This window comes from Amphibalanus amphitrite, unplaced genomic scaffold (assembly GCF_019059575.1).
Source record: "Amphibalanus amphitrite isolate SeventyFive unplaced genomic scaffold, NRLGWU_Aamphi_draft 000618F_arrow, whole genome shotgun sequence".
Taxonomy (NCBI): domain Eukaryota; kingdom Metazoa; phylum Arthropoda; class Thecostraca; order Balanomorpha; family Balanidae; genus Amphibalanus; species Amphibalanus amphitrite.
In genome coordinates this window covers 100,989-122,278 of record NW_024882112.1, presented here as the reverse complement: position 1 = coordinate 122,278, position 21,290 = coordinate 100,989, and the positions used below count along the sequence as shown (strand labels likewise).

General features: G+C 47.7%; 3 protein-coding genes across 8 annotated transcripts in view; 2 read left to right on the top strand and 1 right to left on the bottom strand.

Annotated features, from left to right (window-relative positions):
* The window catches only part of LOC122363370 (gamma-secretase subunit Aph-1-like), a 71,221-nt gene that overhangs the window by 41,894 nt on the left and 8,037 nt on the right, over positions 1 to 21,290 (top strand). The window contains exon 1 of one of the 4 annotated variants that reach the window (XM_043332570.1): positions 13,486 to 13,506. The exons of 2 other annotated variants lie outside the window; for them this stretch is intronic. Coding sequence is in view for 1 of the 2 variants with exons in the window: in XM_043332568.1 (XP_043188503.1) it covers positions 13,521 to 13,530 (10 nt within the window). In the remaining variant the exon portion in view is untranslated. One more of the 4 variants, XM_043332568.1, reaches the window with a different exon arrangement.
* On the top strand, positions 346 to 18,395 carry LOC122363366. 2 transcript variants are annotated; one of them, XM_043332557.1, is made up of 3 exons: positions 346 to 543; positions 1,080 to 2,306; positions 18,219 to 18,395. In XM_043332557.1, exons 1-2 carry the CDS (start codon positions 428 to 430, stop codon positions 2,275 to 2,277), a joined length of 1,314 nt encoding a protein of 437 aa, XP_043188492.1. In that variant the 5' UTR covers positions 346 to 427; the 3' UTR covers positions 2,278 to 2,306; positions 18,219 to 18,395. The 2 variants fall into 2 exon arrangements, with proteins under 2 accessions (XP_043188492.1, XP_043188491.1); XM_043332556.1 differs by lacking the exon at positions 18,219 to 18,395 and having other exon boundaries at positions 1,080 to 2,482.
* On the bottom strand, positions 2,577 to 21,163 carry LOC122363367. Of its 2 annotated transcripts, XM_043332558.1 has the most exons (3): positions 21,015 to 21,133; positions 5,011 to 5,102; positions 2,577 to 3,865 (listed from the first exon to the last, which is right to left on the bottom strand). In XM_043332558.1, exons 1-3 carry the CDS (start codon positions 21,097 to 21,099, stop codon positions 2,822 to 2,824), a joined length of 1,221 nt encoding a protein of 406 aa, XP_043188493.1. In that variant the 5' UTR covers positions 21,100 to 21,133; the 3' UTR covers positions 2,577 to 2,821. The 2 variants fall into 2 exon arrangements, with proteins under 2 accessions (XP_043188493.1, XP_043188494.1); XM_043332559.1 differs by lacking the exons at positions 2,577 to 3,865; positions 5,011 to 5,102 and adding an exon at positions 18,489 to 19,777 and having other exon boundaries at positions 20,923 to 21,163.

The window sequence follows — 21,290 nt, the reverse complement described above, 5'->3', positions numbered from 1 at the left end:
TCAGAAACCACCATTTATCCTGGTCGCAACCCCCGCAGCTTTATGGTGTTCAAGAAATTTCTTCCCTTTACTTGCAGGGTGGGACCAGCGTGGTCCCTATCTCTTAACCATTACGGGAATCTGATGACGTCATCAGGCTTTCGATCGTCCGTTAAATGTTTGACTAAAACGTTTTGTAGCACGCGGTGGTATATGCTGCTTTGCGCGCAACAAATGCCGCACTTTCAAATAAAGTCGCTAGGAACAGCGGAGATCCCAAAAAGTAAACAAAAGTAAAAGTCTAATATCTTGAAAACCGGTGAATATTTTTCGATGAAATTTGGTAGATATTCGTTTTTGCTCTTTCTGAACCGAGCGACATCACTTTCATGCCAATTCATTAACTTTTTTGAAGGTGGGAGGGTCCCTTTAAGCTTTGAACATCGAGATGGTGAATTGCTGTGTCCCAGGCTGTACGAACCGGTCAGGGGACAAAAACAAATATGCGTTCTACAGGTTTCCCAGCAACAAACTGATCCGTCAACGCTACATTCGTGCGATAAGGTTAGTAAGAATTTTGAGAATCAGCATATTTTACACGTCAAGCTTTCATAAATCCCATCATAAATCTTTTCCATAAATCATGCAAGGGAAATATGGCATCTTACCTTTTAATAAAAACATCAAATTATTGTTAACTATTTCTATAAAAGCTATAAAAGTGTATATAATATCAGATAATGATAAATATTTATTTTTGGCATCATTACGGAATGATTCACAAGGTTAACTCGGAGCCTTGATCGTCAATCACTTGTGCATGGTGCGTAGGTACTCCATAAATAGCAGTAACAGTAGTCATAGCACAAATATATTTACCAAGTCTGTTGTATGTTTTGGATATGAACATTGAAACATTTACATTTTGTAACATTCAAATTGAAAATTATTAATAAACTGACAAGCTTCATTTCAGAAAAAAAACAATCGCACGAACCTGTTTTTGTGGATATTTTCTACTTGAAGGGCTTGTAACTTGCGTCATCCTAATCATGCATGCCTAATCTAAATCATCATGTAATCCCTTTTTTCTGTTGCAGGAGGGAGAACTTCACCCCTACCGAACACACAAGGATCTGTTCGTGGCACTTCCCTAATGGCAAAAAAGCAGGTCCAGTGAGGTTTCCATGGAATGAAGGGAAGCGGATCAACTTGCCTGATGATACCAGACCCCATCACTCTTCTCCTGGAAACAGAAGACAAGATGCAGCTGTGGAAATGGAAGATGCTGTCCTTGGACCACCTGTGCATAGTGAGGCCATGTTGTCTGCCGAGAACGAGCTTCTCAAACAGCATATCAAACGACTTGAAACTGCAGCAGCTTATCAGCAGCAGAGGTTCTGCTACAACCAGATTAGCCATAGCGAACAGCTAGTAACTTACTATACTAGTTTGAGCAGAGCAATGTTTGAAACCCTAGTCACATATGTGAGCATGTGTGATTTTACATACCACACCTTCAAGGTCACAACGATGACATTAGAGGACCAAATTCTCCTGGTGTTGATGAAACTGCGACACAACTTTGGGCACACAGATCTAAGCGTGAGATTTAACAAGAGTGTAGCCACCGTTACAAATGTCTTCAGGACATTTGTGTCCATCTTCGCTGAGGCTCTGTTCAAGCCTATTTTTGGGAAAGGTATGCCTAGTAGAGAAAAGAATTCTCAATCTATGCCAGCATCGTTCAGGAAGTTCAGGCACTGCAGGACGACACTTGATTGCACAGAAATTAGGATTCAGCGACCTGATAGCTGTGAGGGCCGCTCAAGTACCTACAGTGCTTACAAAGCTGCCAACACCTTCAAGGTCATGGTTGGGGTGGCACCCAATGGCACTGTGAACTTTGTCAGTGACGTTTACGGCGGCAATGCCTCTGACAAGCACATCGTGGAGACTAGCGGCCTGTTGGAGCAGCTAACCACAGGCGACCTCATCCTGGCTGACAAAGGTTTTCCTATCAAGGACATTGTACCTGATGGCGTCACCGTCAACACACCTGCGTATCTATTTCAGCCTCAGTTCACCAAGCAAGAGGTGATGCACAACAGGGAAGTTGCCGAAGCCCGCGTGCACGTTGAGCGCGCGATTCAGCGGCTGAAGTATTACACCATTTTAGATGGCATACCCCACCAGTATAGGAATATGATAGACAACATAGTTCGTGTCTGTGCCTTCCTCACCACCGCCCAGAGCCCTATCATAAGCCACGAGAAACTTAGCAACATGTCCTCTTAAGCCGGGTAGCAAACTGCGCGTTATTAGTGGTGTCACTCTGTTAGATGCAACGTTTGCGTAGTTGTCAATTGAAGTAAGTCAATAGCATTGTCTGTGTTTTTCTCACCAACGCCCGGAGTACTATCGCGGGAAACTGTGCATTTTGTCCTAAACTGGTTTGCGAACTGTTTGATATGTTAATGTCTTCACTGTCTGATGAAACACTTCTTGAGTTATAGCTGTCATGGAAGCATGATAATCTGGAAATTGTTTCAGCTGTGCGCTGTGGTACGCGACATTTACTTGTCAATAAAACTGTCCACAAACATGTATGTTTATTATTTGCATTATTTACACACAGTTTGACGTTTGAAAGTGAAACACGACAACCAGCCTGGCGCGCACCTGTACAGTGACACACATTTACTTACGCACCTGTACATTACACACAGTTTGACGTTTGAAAGTGAAACACGACAACCAGCCTGGCGCGCACCTGTACAGTGACACACATTACATCACAGTGGCAAATCTCATATCGCCCAGCAGGCATGAGCCCTGCGGGTTAAGCGGACCCGATGATGCTCGGCACCATGTGGACCCTATAGAACTGTTTTAGGAGTTCTAGGTTTACAGTCCATGAAACGCTTCTGGTGATGGTAACGATGTGTAAGTCACGAGTCGTCCAGACAACAAAGTCACACTTGGTGAAGCCACTTAACCACATCTGGCCCTGTACCTGGTGGAAGTAATCGTGATCTTCTTTAAGATTCAGGTTTTCGTCCAAGAAAAACTTTCCATCTGCTTGCACGGCTTCCTGGATCGTTCGACCCCTGTGTGTCCACGGACACTTCACCTCTAGGAGTGTATCCCCCACTACACCATCTGGAGAGGCTCCAAGCATGCCATCTTCAGAGAGAAAAATCCCATTCTCTTCCACCTTTTTTCCAGTGCGATTTTCATACGCTCGCTTTGCAGCTGCTTCGTGGGTTCGTCCCCATTTTACTGCTGCACTGCCGGATGGGTCATAGCCACCAAGGAGCCTTTTGAATAGTGACTTTGGGTATCTTCCTCTGGCAATTGCCTTCAAGACGAGGCCGAAGTTGCTCGATGTCAGCCTTCCCTTTCTAGCAACAAACCACTTGGGGTTTTTGACCTGACCACTGGTCACCCTCTGCACCTCTGCAATCTCTTCCTTTGAAAGAGACAGCATTGCTAAAAGGAAGTGGGACTTGTCAGCTGATGCATGAAACTCAGCACTAGTTAGGATGCTGTCGATGTTTGGTACCTTCTCTTCTGGGGAAGACTGAGACTCTGGAGCCAACAGCCATGCCAGCCCACATGGCTGCTCCCTCACCTGATCATACAGCCATGCCAGTTGGTCCTCTTTGACAGAGCTCACCAGCAAAGAACTGTCTTCCTGGGGGAACATCTCCTTTGCTTTCAACATTGTCGCGTTGCTGGATCCTCGGTTCCATTGACACTGCCGATCAGTCTGCGACCAGTTCTTCTGTGCATACAGAAGGATGGCAGCCATGTGGGAGCACCGATGCTGACCATTTGGGCATGTGCAGCTTCCATCCACTGGCTTCTTGTTCTCGACAGTGACCTGAAACACAGAATAACAACAATTTACACCTTTGCAGCAGGTAATCAGCAAGCCTTATTCAGATTTTTATTAAATACCTGCATGATATTTTTCTAACACATTAGTTCAAACCATATTCAATTAATATCAAAGTGGACGTTTCACTCAAATGAAATGTTTATCATGAAAATAAGTTCACAAAAAATGAGCACAATTGATTGCAGCTGTTTATATTCATAGAACCTTCCAAATATGCATTATAATCATAGTTGATATTACAAAACATGAATGTTTTGGACAATGACTTGATGTTAGATTTTAGCAAAAAGGGATTGCTTTTTAAAAGTATATGCTGTATATCTGGGGATGCTTTAATAAAAGTAAACAAAAATAACTGAAATTTGAAAGCAAATTTCTTTGAGTGATCTTGAATGAAGTGAGACTGAAGATTAGATACATTGCCTAAACCAAATTGCCATTTCCATTTCAACTTATAAAACCCTCCTATCCATTTAATTCCACTAAATGTCCATGGTTGCACAGGATGCCACACAAGTCTGCCGCACACTTGCTAAGTAGATCAATTGATCTATCATTTTACTATACACTTAAATTTAAAACCAAGCTAACATCAACTACACTCCGGGCTGGAGGAGGTCAGGTCCTCCACAAACAATACCAAGTGGCCTCGGTACTGGTAGGGTGGACATAGCACGAGCTGCCATGTGAGATATCATAGGTTGAAGGTGGTAGGTTCAAGGTTGTAGGTTGTAGGAAGTAGATTGTAGGTCAGCTTACGTATCTTTGGTTAGGTGTTTTGATTTGGTTAGCAAAATGCATTCTGGGGCATATGGCAGCTCGTGCTACGTCTGCTACCGTGGCATCTCAATTTTCCTATTCAGCTTTTGTTAAGGTAAAATAATGCAAGATGCCTGTCACATGGGGATAATATAAAGAACTATGGAGTATGTAGACTCGAATGAAAATATATAATGAAATGTTTCTGTAATTATTATCTCTGGTCATGTTCACTCAATACTTTTGCCACATTCACCTCATTCTCAATTGCAATTGCAATTTTGTTCCCACATTCATGCCACGATTTCATGAAGGCAGATTTCATAAAGTACTTCAAATGCCTATCACAAGCATGAAGAAATACTCACTTGAACATCATAGGTCCTTTTCTTCATGCTGGCCTCAACAGAAGCCACAATGTATTTGCCATCCTGCAGGGCAATGGATCGGATTTTGCCACCATCCAATGCTCTTTCACCCTTCTCAATCACACTGGACATTTGTTTTCACGTGGTTTTCACCAAATGTCACATATGCGCCACAAATGCTGACACCATTGTGAATTTAGTAGCCTCACATTTCTTAGGGCTTTTTCAGCCAAATTTCGATGAAACTTGAAGCAAATCAATTTCAGAAATGTTATTCATCCATCTAAGTTTCCAAATAAATTCCAAATCAGGGTCGGACAATTTTTGAATCGCCACAATACACCTTTCTAGATAATCCCCTATCTCTACAGCATTAGCGCAGTCAGCTGTTGGAACCGTGACGTCACACTTAACAGCCTAAGTGATGACGTCACGGTTCCAACAGCTGACTGCGCTAATGTTGTAGAGATAGGCCAAACGATTCATAACTAAAATGCAAGAATTTGGGGACGTTTACCGATGTTATGTCATGTTTCAATAATGGAAATGGTATTAAGTTGTCATTTTGGTCGACTTAAATGCATTTATATTCATTGATTTGCACAAAAAACATGATTTTTTTGCACGGCTGCTAAATTAAAAAAACTTGTGCGATTCTGGCGCAGAATAGACATTGCGCCATTACGTTTATAACACGGGCACCAATGGGCAAATGTACTAGCTGTGAATAGGTAGTTATAGCGTTTCCTCTCGCTTCAGCCGCACCGCCAGGTCCCACACGCCGCGCCACCACTCGTCACTAAACTGTATTCTCGCTCAGCATTGCCAGTATGGCGGCCAATAGAGGAGCACGTAATAGAGAAACAAGTACCCACTGGCGATAGTACTCGGTACAAACGAAACGCTTAATTCTAATCGGGAAACACTACATCCCCCCGCACTTAAACTTAAACTCCACGAGTTCAGCTGTCACTCCACGAGTTCAGCTGGATAACAATCACACACGAGTTCAGCTGGAGAACAACCACACACGAGTTCAGCTGGAGAACACAATCACAGGTCCAAGCGAGTCGGCTTAAACCTACGACGGCCTCGCGACGACGCGGTAAGTTCGCGGTCACTGCGGTTAGAGGCAGGTAGTCCACGATCACTGACCCGAGGGTCCACTCGGTTAGCCGGGTCGATCGGTGGCGCTAGTACAGGTGGCGCCGGCGGACACGGGGACGCCACGATCGCGGTCGCGCTCGGTAGCTCGCTCGGTAGCGCGCTCGGTAGCGGGCCCGGGGCCGCACCGACCGGCGGCGCCGGCGCGCAGGCGGTCGGTTCGCCGGCCAGCGGATCGCGAGGTGCGGCCGCACCGGCCGGCGGTGAAGACACAGGAGCCGCTGGAGACGACACGGACGAGGCCGGGGCCGCCGCGACCACAGGCGGCGGAGACGGCGGCGGCGGCGGCGGCGCAGGAACAGCTTCAGTGCTGACCGGCAGAGTCGGCGTCGACGGGGCGGCGCCGATCTCCCTCCTGGCCAGGTGAGCCACGTTCCAACGCGAACCGTCGGAGAGACCGAACGTAGCGGGTCCGTGACGGCTGACGACGCGGAGCGGCTTGCTGAACTTGGCGCCCTTCTTCTGGACGTGACCGGGCCGGCGGACGCAGACCGTGTCGCCCACAGCGATCTCGGTCGGCCGCGCCCGGTGCCGGCTGTCGTAGTGGCGACGGTTGCGGCGCTGCTGCTTGACGACCCGTCGTGCCACATCAGAGGTGACGCAGTAGTCGTCGAACACCGGCAGGTCCAGCCTCATCTTCCTGCCGTGTAGCAGCTCAGACGGCGATACACCGGTGGTGCAGTGCGGCGTGGCTCGGTAACGCGCCAGTCGGCCCTGCAGGTAGGCCTGGAACGGAACTTGGCTCTGCTGCGCGGCCGCCTGGACCCAGGACTTGAACGATCGGTTGAATCGTTCCACGGCGGCGTTGCCCCTCGGCCAGTACACAGACGACTTCAGATGCTTGATCTTCCTCTGCTGTAGATAAGTCTCGAAGTCGCGGCTGATGAACTGGGGCCCGTTGTCCGTTGCGATCTCCTCAGGATATCCTTCGCGGGCCCAGATCACAGACAGAATCCTGATGATGTCACTTGTCTCGACTTTCGCACAGAGTCCCACCTCCACCCACTTGCTGTAGTAGTCCGTGAGGGTGACTGCATAGCGTGCAGACTGGGGAACTCCGGCGATAGGTCCCACGATATCTACACCCAGCTTCGACCACGGCCTTGTGGGAAGCGGGACTGGCTGCAGCGGCGCAGGTCGAACCTTCTGTGACAGCACTTTGTCGCTCTGCTGGCACAGGTCGCACGCCTTGACGACCTCTGTCACGGCACGGTCGACTCCAGGCCACCAGCACAGACTTCGGAGAAGCTGTTTCATCCTGACGATGCCGTCGTGAGCGCGGTGAGCCAGCTGCAGGTACCGGTCGGTCAGTGCGGCCGGCACGACCACTCTGTCCGCTCCACGGATGACCACGGCGTCACGGCGCACGTGCAGTTCGTGTCGGACGTGGAAGAACGGCCGCAGGTCGGGCGGGCAGTTCCGTGCCGAGTCCGGCCAGCCGGCAGCGATGACGGACCGCAGCCGCTCCAGCGTGTCGTCCAACAGGGACGCTTCTCTGACGTCATCTTCGGAGATCACGTCGGCTGCATCGTCGGTCACCAGGGCGATGACTTCATCATCCTCCTCTGCTGGTCCGGTGTCCGGCAGGGGAAGCCGGGACAGCGCGTCGGCCGCTGGGATGCGGTGTCCCGGGACGTACACCACGTCGTAGGCGTACGGGAGGAGCCGCGCCTGCCAGCGCGCGACGCGCGCTCCCGCTCTACCCGAGAACTTGGGAGAGAGCAGCGTGGTGAGAGCGGAGTGGTCGGTGCGGAGAGTGAAGTTCCTCCCCCACAGGTACACCTTCCACCTCTCCACGGCCTGGACGGCGCTGAGCGCCTCGCGCTCGGAGACCGAGTAGCGGCGCTCCGTGTCGGTGAAGCTGCGGGACCAGAAGGCGACAGGATGCTCGAAGCCGTCTTCCTGTATCTGGGAGAGGACGGCGCCCGCGCCACGGTCCGAGGCGTCTGACGTCACGATGGTCGGCAGCTCGGGCTGGAACGGCTTCAGCACCGGCTGGCCGGCCACCAGCTGCTTGATGCGCTGAAAACTCCGTTCGACGGATGGAGTCCACTCGAAGGGTGTGTCCTTCTTCAGCAGGCTAGCCATGGGTCGAACCACCTCGGCATAGCCGCTGATGAAGCGACTGAACCAGCCGGTGAGTCCCAGGAAACTGCGGAGATCCTTCAGAGACTCTGGGCGCGGGGCCTCCGTGACGGCCTGCACTGTCGAGGCAGTCGGCGTCACTCCTGTTGCAGACATCCGGTGTCCGCAGAAGTCGACTTCCTTCTGGCTGAAGGACGACTTGGCGTGGTTGACTGTGACGCGTGCTGCTCGGAGACGGTCGAGCACCGCCTGGAGACGCTGGTCGTGCTCAGCCTGACTGGATCCGGAGACGAGGATGTCGTCCAGATAATGTCCGCATCCTGGAATACCGTGCAGCAGGTCATCCAACAGGTGCTGGAAGGCACTGCCAGCTGAGACGAGTCCGAAAGGGACACGCTTGAAGCGCATGAGGCCCTCGTGGGTGATGAAAGCGGTTACATCACGGCTGTCGGAGTGAAGCTCAAGTTGATGGTAAGCTGACCGAAGGTCTATCTTGCTATAGACTGATCCGAGGAGTCGAGACTGAAGCTCCTCTATGGTAGGGAGCGGGTGCACCTCAGCAACAATCTGTGAGTTAGGCCCACGCAGATCAACACACAGTCGGATCTGGCCTGACGGTTTTCTCGAAACCACCAGTGGACTCACCCACTCAGAGGCGTCCACACGCTCGATGATGTCAGCGTCCAGCAGGCGCTGGAGCTCAGCACTGACTTCTTCCCTCACTGCCAACGGCAGACGACGCAGTCTGTAGGCAGTAGGCCGGGCATTCGGCCTGAGGATGATCTTGTGCGTGTAGCCCTCGATGGCTGGGAGCTGCTCGGACTGGAGCTCCACACTGAAGATCTGTCCAGACGCCGGGTGAAGCGTCAGGCCCAGCTGCTGGATCAGATCGAGACCCATGATGGCCTCGGTCGATGGCGTCTCTACCAGGAAGAACTGGGCGTCAGCACACTTATCACCAAACGTGACAGTCACAGGGAGCGTTCCTGCTACTGGTACTGGCTTCCTGCCAAACCCGAAAAGCCTGGAGCTACTCGGCTGAAACTCCTTCCCCTTGAAGAGATCTCGGGCGTACTGAAGAGACAAAAGTGAACAGGTAGCTCCAGTGTCGACCTGGATGTCGACCGAGTGCTGAATGTCACCCACAGAGAGCGTGACAGGACAGAGCACCTTCTGAGGGGAGTCACTGACCTTCAGCACGGTAGCCTCCTTAACTGTGTCCTTCAGGCGTCGTGGGGCGGCAGCTGCGGTTGAAGCAGAGGCGCTTGACCTGCAGACTGCGGCGAAGTGCCCCCGCAGGCCGCACGAGCTGCAGCTGCGACCTCGAGCTGGACAGTCCTTGGAGCCGGTTCGATGTGACGATCTACCACAGTTGGTACACGGGGCCTGACGTTCAGGCAGTCCGCTGTGTGCCTTGACTTTCTTCGGTTGACGAGGGTGGGACACCTTGGCGACGACTGGAGCAGAAGATTGCTGGCCCGCCATTACTGCCGATTCACGGAGGGCCCTCTCATATGCGTCGGCTGTAGCGAGCGTCCTGTCCAACGTGAGCTCCGCATCTTGGAGCAACTTCTCTCGCAGGCGTGGGTGGATCGTCTTTTCCACCACCATGTCGCGGATCATATCATCAGTCATACTGCCAAACTTACAGTTTACTGCCAGACCTCGCAACACTGATACATACTCTGCGGTAGACTCCTGCGGCAGCTGCGCTCGTTGTCGAAATGAAAAGCGTTCGACAATGGCATTCACTCGTGGGATAAAAAATGTGTCCAGCTGGCGTAGGGTCAACGTGAAGGCATCGTCTCCTTCCATCTTCACGGCTGGAGGAAGCGTCTCCTGGATGCGCTGGCCCTCCTCGCCTAAACAATGTAAAAGAATAGCTCGCTTCCGCTCTGCGGCGAATGCGTCACCGCCCGTCGCCAGCAGGTAAGTATTAAAACGTAGCTTCCATGTCTCCCACGGTACAACTGGTTTACCCGGAGTGGGTAAAAAGGCTGAAGGCGGCCTAAGCCCGTCGAGGTTCATATCTCGTCGCCAGAAATATAGCGTTTCCTCTCGCTTCAGCCGCACCGCCAGGTCCCACACGCCGCGCCACCACTCGTCACTAAACTGTATTCTCGCTCAGCATTGCCAGTATGGCGGCCAATAGAGGAGCACGTAATAGAGAAACAAGTACCCACTGGCGATAGTACTCGGTACAAACGAAACGCTTAATTCTAATCGGGAAACACTACAGTAGTGAATTGGAGTGGGTTATTAATTAGATATATTGTGTTTCTCAGACCTCAGGTCAGCTATCACAAGACGCACGCTTGTTTTAAAGGGACCCTCCCACCTTAACATTAGTTTTGAGTTGAGATAGCCAAGTTTGCGGCCAGGCTCAGAAACCACCATTTATCCTGGTCGCAACCCCCGCAGCTTTGCATATTTACGTCTGGACAACGAGTTGCGTTGGAGAGGCCGGAAATAGTGGCGATTTCAGGACCGCAAGAATGGACCGTCATTGGAATGATTCTTTTTTAAACCGTGCACTGTTTTCGGCCGGAATGTAATAGCTACTACAAAATATTTTGTAATTACGTTTCCACCAAGAATGAATGCCATCAGGGCTAAATCTTTAATACTATTGCATTTTGTCAAGAAGCATATAGTGCTGTTATATTGCAGTTTTAGCGCGTTTGTTACAAAATATGAAGCGAATAAGCGTCAGTGTAATTTTCATCAACAGTGCCAGAAGTTAACTTGAGGGAAAGCTATGCTAATTGCTCTTGTCCATCCACTAAAATTTATTAAATATTTTGCTTAGTGTATTCGAAAAGGAGAGGGAACTATTTCATTTGTGCCTTCATGTCAGAATTGAAGGTGGATCATTAAATTTTCAACGCAGTTTACAAACAAGCATTTGGTCTTTCTCGTTTATAAGCAGTGGCTAAGAAAAGGTTGATCAATCCTGAAATTCAGTCATCGTACCTCAACTTGGCAGCAAGATCCCCCAAGGACAGAGGATATATTGTATACATGTCCTGTAAATCAAAACAAGCATTTAGTCCTTCTCGTATATAGGCAGTGGCTAAGAAAATGTTGATCAATCCTGAAGTTCAGTCATCATACCTCAACTTGGCAGCAAGATCCCCCAAGGACAGAGGATATATTGTAAACCTGTCCTGTTAATCAAAACATTTTTGTGCCTTTAAAGGCTTAAGTTATCTGTGGTGTGTTCGGAGTTAGGCTATATGGCCGTTTTTGTTGTATGTTTATGTGGAGATTGAATATAACTGTGACCCTGTGCTTGTTTGTATACTTACGGTCAAACAGGGAACAGCACATTCACATAACATACTCACCTAGCACCTAACTCATAGCTGTACCCTGCAGGATCTGTACTTGTTCATGTCTCGAACATTAACAAAGCTCTAAAGTAGCTTAGTAATCATTTCCCACATTTTCTGAGCATCTAACATGACATACAGCAGTGCAGAGCAGCTTCAGAGAAGAAACACTTTACATGCAGACTCACACCAGCCACCCAATGAGCCAGTTCCTCAGTGGACTGTTTCCCTGGACACAGCTTGGCAATGTGAGCTAACTTTTGGCAAGTTGAAGGTTAGCAGGTAAGATTGAGTTAGGGTGAGTACCTACCTATAACTGGGTGCTACTGCCATGCAGGTCTTGGGTAGGCTGCAAATATGTGTGATGATTGAGGTTAGGTCAGCTGTCAGGTTAGTCAGGTTCAGGTATGCTCATTGCTCAGGTCACATTTTTATGGACATTTGGCAAATTAAAAAACTAACAATCTGATCTAAGCTAACCTGACTAAACATACACAACTACTGACTATAGGAACTGAGCACCTACCTACTTGTGCCTACATCTCATACCATGTCAAAGTAGAGTTCCTTGGTGGAAGATTACCCTCAGTACTTTTTATCCCAGCCCTGTGAAGAAAACTAATACTTCTAACTAGCTCTGAGTCACTGCTGGCCATCCACAGGAAGAAACACTGAGACTGAGAGCTTTGCCATTGTATATTGGACCAATAATGACTATCACGAATGACTATGAACACATAGTCATACAGTGATGATGATTAACATCAAAATCAACATAAAGTGGATTTAGTGATCCAAGCATTCTCCTCCAGTAGCAATGGAATGATCGCATGTTTCATTTGCCAGACACTGAGTACCTGATGCACATTACAATCTGCATAGCATCTAAGCATAGTAAAACTGCCCAAGTCCATTCATTCTAGATTTTAACTTGATAGTTAGCACTAATTTATTTTGCTGTTGTAAGTTATCATTCAATATTCATACCAATACATCAATATGCGCTCATCAGTCAACATTTTCTGGCATGATCCTGCTCAGCGTGCTCTTCAGTATTGCTCCAAGTCCAAGGTCTGCAATATTATAGCTTGTTTTTGGACAATAAGCTTTTTAATTTTACTTTTTCTTGCTGATATATGAGCCCGATCAACTTGCGTTTATCAACCAAAATTTCATAACTTGTTCAACTTGATATTGATATTGCTCAGTAGTCAGGACCTCTGTCAGCCTCCTGGATACTTCAGATTGTTTTCAGTCAACATGCTCCTTAAATATGATATAAGTCAATCTTAAGGGATTCAAAACATCCAACAAAACGACGTACAAGAGCAAGAAAACCACCAGATAAACTAAAAAATGGCCTTGGAACAGAGCCAAGTGGTGCTTCATTTGTTTGTTTACAATTATTGTAGTGCTGATGTATTTTTAGGACTCTGAACGTCGGCTTATAAAAAAATGAAACGTTTTTACAAAAGTTGTAAGGCAAGTAATATTTATCTGAAAGAACTAAAATATTCAAAAGCCAAACACTATGAAATACATGAATCGGAACGAAAAAGTAACCCAAAAATCCAGCCTAATAACCGGCTCCTAAAACTGCAACACAATCAGCACTTTTCCCCGCAACTCGTTGTCCAGACGTAAATATGCCGCAGCTTTATGGTGTTCAAGAAATTTCTTCCCTTTACTTGCAGGGTGGGACCAGCGTGGTCCCTATCTCTTAACCATTACGGGAATCTGATGACGTCATCAGGCTTTCGATCGTCCGTTAAATGTTTGACTAAAACGTTTTGTAGCACGCGGTGGTATATGCTGCTTTGCGCGCAACAAATGCCGCACTTTCAAATAAAGTCGCTAGGAACAGCGGAGATCCCAAAAAGTAAACAAAAGTAAAAGTCTAATATCTTGAAAACCGGTGAATATTTTTCGATGAAATTTGGTAGATATTCGTTTTTGCTCTTTCTGAACCGAGCGACATCACTTTCATGCCAATTCATTAACTTTTTTGAAGGTGGGAGGGTCCCTTTAAGCTTTGAACATCGAGATGGTGAATTGCTGTGTCCCAGGCTGTACGAACCGGTCAGGGGACAAAAACAAATATGCGTTCTACAGGTTTCCCAGCAACAAACTGATCCGTCAACGCTACATTCGTGCGATAAGGTTAGTAAGAATTTTGAGAATCAGCATATTTTACACGTCAAGCTTTCATAAATCCCATCATAAATCTTTTCCATAAATCATGCAAGGGAAATATGGCATCTTACCTTTTAATAAAAACATCAAATTATTGTTAACTATTTCTATAAAAGCTATAAAAGTGTATATAATATCAGATAATGATAAATATTTATTTTTGGCATCATTACGGAATGATTCACAAGGTTAACTCGGAGCCTTGATCGTCAATCACTTGTGCATGGTGCGTAGGTACTCCATAAATAGCAGTAACAGTAGTCATAGCACAAATATATTTACCAAGTCTGTTGTATGTTTTGGATATGAACATTGAAACATTTACATTTTGTAACATTCAAATTGAAAATTATTAATAAACTGACAAGCTTCATTTCAGAAAAAAAACAATCGCACGAACCTGTTTTTGTGGATATTTTCTACTTGAAGGGCTTGTAACTTGCGTCATCCTAATCATGCATGCCTAATCTAAATCATCATGTAATCCCTTTTTTCTGTTGCAGGAGGGAGAACTTCACCCCTACCGAACACACAAGGATCTGTTCGTGGCACTTCCCTAATGGCAAAAAAGCAGGTCCAGTGAGGTTTCCATGGAATGAAGGGAAGCGGATCAACTTGCCTGATGATACCAGACCCCATCACTCTTCTCCTGGAAACAGAAGACAAGATGCAGCTGTGGAAATGGAAGATGCTGTCCTTGGACCACCTGTGCATAGTGAGGCCATGTTGTCTGCCGAGAACGAGCTTCTCAAACAGCATATCAAACGACTTGAAACTGCAGCAGCTTATCAGCAGCAGAGGTTCTGCTACAACCAGATTAGCCATAGCGAACAGCTAGTAACTTACTATACTAGTTTGAGCAGAGCAATGTTTGAAACCCTAGTCACATATGTGAGCATGTGTGATTTTACATACCACACCTTCAAGGTCACAACGATGACATTAGAGGACCAAATTCTCCTGGTGTTGATGAAACTGCGACACAACTTTGGGCACACAGATCTAAGCGTGAGATTTAACAAGAGTGTAGCCACCGTTACAAATGTCTTCAGGACATTTGTGTCCATCTTCGCTGAGGCTCTGTTCAAGCCTATTTTTGGGAAAGGTATGCCTAGTAGAGAAAAGAATTCTCAATCTATGCCAGCATCGTTCAGGAAGTTCAGGCACTGCAGGACGACACTTGATTGCACAGAAATTAGGATTCAGCGACCTGATAGCTGTGAGGGCCGCTCAAGTACCTACAGTGCTTACAAAGCTGCCAACACCTTCAAGGTCATGGTTGGGGTGGCACCCAATGGCACTGTGAACTTTGTCAGTGACGTTTACGGCGGCAATGCCTCTGACAAGCACATCGTGGAGACTAGCGGCCTGTTGGAGCAGCTAACCACAGGCGACCTCATCCTGGCTGACAAAGGTTTTCCTATCAAGGACATTGTACCTGATGGCGTCACCGTCAACACACCTGCGTATCTATTTCAGCCTCAGTTCACCAAGCAAGAGGTGATGCACAACAGGGAAGTTGCCGAAGCCCGCGTGCACGTTGAGCGCGCGATTCAGCGGCTGAAGTATTACACCATTTTAGATGGCATACCCCACCAGTATAGGAATATGATAGACAACATAGTTCGTGTCTGTGCCTTCCTCACCACCGCCCAGAGCCCTATCATAAGCCACGAGAAACTTAGCAACATGTCCTCTTAACCCAGGAACGCCCAACTGGACATTTTTGTCCAACCATGTCTCTCTGCAGTGCAGGGGCCCCACAGCGTGCGACAGTGGAGCCATCTTTTAACAGCGGCCGGTACAAGTCGAGAAAGATCCAGCAAAACGTTTTAGAATGATTCCGAGCTTATCGGTCCAGTTTTGAGCGACACGTCGAGCATCCAAGTCGCTCGCTGGATTTAGACCCCAAATCGCGATGACGTCACATGACGAAAGGTAAGATGTCATGGCGCTGGAGTATTAGCCAGGTAAATTAACAGTGTATTCATGTTTGGGAGACTTTGTCCCATGTTTTGATGCGCTAGCTTGTTCTCCCAGTTGCGTTGCATGATCATTAGAAAAGAAATTGCAAAAAATGGACAAAATTGTCCACGTGGGCATTGCTGTGTACAAAATAGAGCTGGCTTGCACAAATGCTTATTTGGTATTATCTGTTACAGCACTTTCAATGGCTCCATTCCTGTTTCAGACACAAGACAAAGACACTGAATGATGTCCTTGACATGGTTGAAGAAGATGCCAGCGGAGATGAAGCGGACGTCATCCTCATCCCTCCAGAAGGTGACGTATCTGACGGCTACTCCGGACCGGAGGACGAAGGCGAGGGCGACCCCGACCATCTTTCTGCCCCCATCCTGAAGTCTGAAGCTGAACTTCAGCGTCGCAGGAGTTCAAGGACTGAGACCACTCACCAGCCTACCGCGCGACGTCATCAAGCTCATCACACTGTGACGTGGATGAAGCCAGCGCCTTCATCGGGAAAGCCTACCAGGCTTTTCCCTGAGGCTAGCTTCAGCCAGTTCTCGGGGATGAGTCCAAACGAAATGGTAACACTCTTCCTTGGTGAGGAGATCTTCGACCTCACTATCAAGGAGAGCACCCTCTACGCTCTTCGAAACGGACGCCAAGATCCACAGCTGAGCAGGGAAGACATCGCCATCTTCATCGGCATCCTCGTCCTCACTAGCTACCTGACAGCAGTGAACACCAGGTTCTACTGGCAAGAGGCTGCGGACACTCACAATGAGCTCATATGTCAAGCCATGACGCGCAATCGCTTTGACACGATCAAGCGGAACCTCCACTTCTGCAGCGAGGAAGATCCTGCTGACCGCTACTGGAAGCTCCGTCCGCTCATCAAAATCCTGCAGGTCAAGTATATGGAGCATTTTGTTCCGCAGCAAGCTATCTCCCACGACGAGGCCATGATCGCCTACTTTGGGCGGCACGGTCTGAAACAGGCGATCCGGAACAAACCGATCCGTTTCGGATTCAAGGCCTGGGCACAGAACACGCCAGACGGATATCTCCTGGCGTTCGACTTCTATCAAGGAAGGGGAGTCGCGGAGCACACTGACGACAACGTTCAGCTTGTTGGAAAGAGCGGCGCCACCGTGCTCGATCTGCTGGAGCACATGAAGCAGGAGTTCCGCGAGCTGCCCTTCCAGTTCTTCGTGGACAACTATTCCATGTCCATCCCCCTGATGCAGGAGATGACGAAGAGAGGATACGACGTGACAGGCACGATCCGGGAGAACCGCATCCCTGGCACGACTGGCCTCAGTGCGACGAAGGAGTTTAGGAAGAAGGAACGAGGCATGCACCAGGCTGTCACCAGTCGGGACGGGAACGTGATTCTCGTCAGGTGGCAAGACAATGCACCCGTCACTCTGGCCTCGACATGCTACGGCGATGTTCCCCCAGGCAAGGTGCGCCGTTACAGCCGTGTGCAGAAGCGACATGTGGAAGTTGACCGCCCTCATGTTGTCGGGAAGTACAACGAGATGATGGGCGGTACTGACAGGATCAAAATGTCAACCACTGCAGGATCGCCGTCAAGGGCAAGAAGTGGTGGTGGCCGATCTTCACATGGCTTGTGGACACGGCAGTCCACAACGCCTGGCGTCTTTACTGCCGCGCTGGCGGCACGATGACTTATGTCCAGTTCCGTCGCGAGTACGCCTGCACCATCCTGCGACGATGGGCCAGGGGAGCAAGCCCATGATGAACCGCAACCTTGCGGCTCCAGGATCCGAAGCCATCCGCTTCGACGGGATGGGACACATCATCATCAAGGCCCCGTCACGGGGGACCTGCCGGAATGAAGGCTGCACGGCGAAGGTGGGAACCAAGTGCGTGAAGTGTGCTGTGTTCCTGTGCGTCAACTGCTTCGCCGGCTTCCATGGCGTCGCCCAGTGAAAAGATGTTCAGGCTTCCACTGGTGGACGCCCGGCGATACCCCTGCCAAGCAGCGACAGTGCTGATGGCCCCAATTTGGGTTTTGTCTCAGTTTGCTGCTTGATCTTAAATTCGTTGATTGATAATCTGGAGTGACTGGATGTCACCGGTGTGTTAACAACATGAGCATGGAGAGCAAGTTGACAAGGAGAGCATGTTGACACTCTGGTTGATTTTTTAGAAATACACTTGCTTTTTAGCTGAATGGAGTTTTTTTACAGAAAACTTAAGTGGTCTGGTGTGGTTTGATCTAATCTTCCGCAAAGCACCATTTTTGTACATGGTAATGCCCATCTGGACATTTATGTCCAGTGCTATACGTCGAAAACTACAAAAGGTACAGTGATAATTTCTTCGGCTGTTTACAACACAAGTATAGGGGGGCAAACATGTGAATTTTCATTGGAATCGGAAAACTTTTTTTCTCTGGGCACTGGGGGGTTAAGCCGGGTAGCAAACTGCGCGTTATTAGTGGTGTCACTCTGTTAGATGCAACGTTTGCGTAGTTGTCAATTGAAGTAAGTCAATAGCATTGTCTGTGTTTTTCTCACCAACGCCCGGAGTACTATCGCGGGAAACTGTGCATTTTGTCCTAAACTGGTTTGCGAACTGTTTGATATGTTAATGTCTTCACTGTCTGATGAAACACTTCTTGAGTTATAGCTGTCATGGAAGCATGATAATCTGGAAATTGTTTCAGCTGTGCGCTGTGGTACGCGACATTTACTTGTCAATAAAACTGTCCACAAACATGTATGTTTATTATTTGCATTATTTACACACAGTTTGACGTTTGAAAGTGAAACACGACAACCAGCCTGGCGCGCACCTGTACAGTGACACACATTTACTTACGCACCTGTACATTACACACAGTTTGACGTTTGAAAGTGAAACACGACAACCAGCCTGGCGCGCACCTGTACAGTGACACACATTACATCACAGTGGCAAATCTCATATCGCCCAGCAGGCATGAGCCCTGCGGGTTAAGCGGACCCGATGATGCTCGGCACCATGTGGACCCTATAGAACTGTTTTAGGAGTTCTAGGTTTACAGTCCATGAAACGCTTCTGGTGATGGTAACGATGTGTAAGTCACGAGTCGTCCAGACAACAAAGTCACACTTGGTGAAGCCACTTAACCACATCTGGCCCTGTACCTGGTGGAAGTAATCGTGATCTTCTTTAAGATTCAGGTTTTCGTCCAAGAAAAACTTTCCATCTGCTTGCACGGCTTCCTGGATCGTTCGACCCCTGTGTGTCCACGGACACTTCACCTCTAGGAGTGTATCCCCCACTACACCATCTGGAGAGGCTCCAAGCATGCCATCTTCAGAGAGAAAAATCCCATTCTCTTCCACCTTTTTTCCAGTGCGATTTTCATACGCTCGCTTTGCAGCTGCTTCGTGGGTTCGTCCCCATTTTACTGCTGCACTGCCGGATGGGTCATAGCCACCAAGGAGCCTTTTGAATAGTGACTTTGGGTATCTTCCTCTGGCAATTGCCTTCAAGACGAGGCCGAAGTTGCTCGATGTCAGCCTTCCCTTTCTAGCAACAAACCACTTGGGGTTTTTGACCTGACCACTGGTCACCCTCTGCACCTCTGCAATCTCTTCCTTTGAAAGAGACAGCATTGCTAAAAGGAAGTGGGACTTGTCAGCTGATGCATGAAACTCAGCACTAGTTAGGATGCTGTCGATGTTTGGTACCTTCTCTTCTGGGGAAGACTGAGACTCTGGAGCCAACAGCCATGCCAGCCCACATGGCTGCTCCCTCACCTGATCATACAGCCATGCCAGTTGGTCCTCTTTGACAGAGCTCACCAGCAAAGAACTGTCTTCCTGGGGGAACATCTCCTTTGCTTTCAACATTGTCGCGTTGCTGGATCCTCGGTTCCATTGACACTGCCGATCAGTCTGCGACCAGTTCTTCTGTGCATACAGAAGGATGGCAGCCATGTGGGAGCACCGATGCTGACCATTTGGGCATGTGCAGCTTCCATCCACTGGCTTCTTGTTCTCGACAGTGACCTGAAACACAGAATAACAACAATTTACACCTTTGCAGCAGGTAATCAGCAAGCCTTATTCAGATTTTTATTAAATACCTGCATGATATTTTTCTAACACATTAGTTCAAACCATATTCAATTAATATCAAAGTGGACGTTTCACTCAAATGAAATGTTTATCATGAAAATAAGTTCACAAAAAATGAGCACAATTGATTGCAGCTGTTTATATTCATAGAACCTTCCAAATATGCATTATAATCATAGTTGATATTACAAAACATGAATGTTTTGGACAATGACTTGATGTTAGATTTTAGCAAAAAGGGATTGCTTTTTAAAAGTATATGCTGTATATCTGGGGATGCTTTAATAAAAGTAAACAAAAATAACTGAAATTTGAAAGCAAATTTCTTTGAGTGATCTTGAATGAAGTGAGACTGAAGATTAGATACATTGCCTAAACCAAATTGCCATTTCCATTTCAACTTATAAAACCCTCCTATCCATTTAATTCCACTAAATGTCCATGGTTGCACAGGATGCCACACAAGTCTGCCGCACACTTGCTAAGTAGATCAATTGATCTATCATTTTACTATACACTTAAATTTAAAACCAAGCTAACATCAACTACACTCCGGGCTGGAGGAGGTCAGGTCCTCCACAAACAATACCAAGTGGCCTCGGTACTGGTAGGGTGGACATAGCACGAGCTGCCATGTGAGATATCATAGGTTGAAGGTGGTAGGTTCAAGGTTGTAGGTTGTAGGAAGTAGATTGTAGGTCAGCTTACGTATCTTTGGTTAGGTGTTTTGATTTGGTTAGCAAAATGCATTCTGGGGCATATGGCAGCTCGTGCTACGTCTGCTACCGTGGCATCTCAATTTTCCTATTCAGCTTTTGTTAAGGTAAAATAATGCAAGATGCCTGTCACATGGGGATAATATAAAGAACTATGGAGTATGTAGACTCGAATGAAAATATATAATGAAATGTTTCTGTAATTATTATCTCTGGTCATGTTCACTCAATACTTTTGCCACATTCACCTCATTCTCAATTGCAATTGCAATTTTGTTCCCACATTCATGCCACGATTTCATGAAGGCAGATTTCATAAAGTACTTCAAATGCCTATCACAAGCATGAAGAAATACTCACTTGAACATCATAGGTCCTTTTCTTCATGCTGGCCTCAACAGAAGCCACAATGTATTTGCCATCCTGCAGGGCAATGGATCGGATTTTGCCACCATCCAATGCTCTTTCACCCTTCTCAATCACACTGGACATAGTTTGAAAAAAATCACCTATGGCTGCAACACTAACGAAGGCCATGATAGCTCATACCATGCCCAAACACGTCAAACACAGCCTGCAGCCCAGAAACGTGCAAATGTCCGTAACGTAATATTGTTTTCACGTGGTTTTCACCAAATGTCACATATGCGCCACAAATGCTGACACCATTGTGAATTTAGTAGCCTCACATTTCTTAGGGCTTTTTCAGCCAAATTTCGATGAAACTT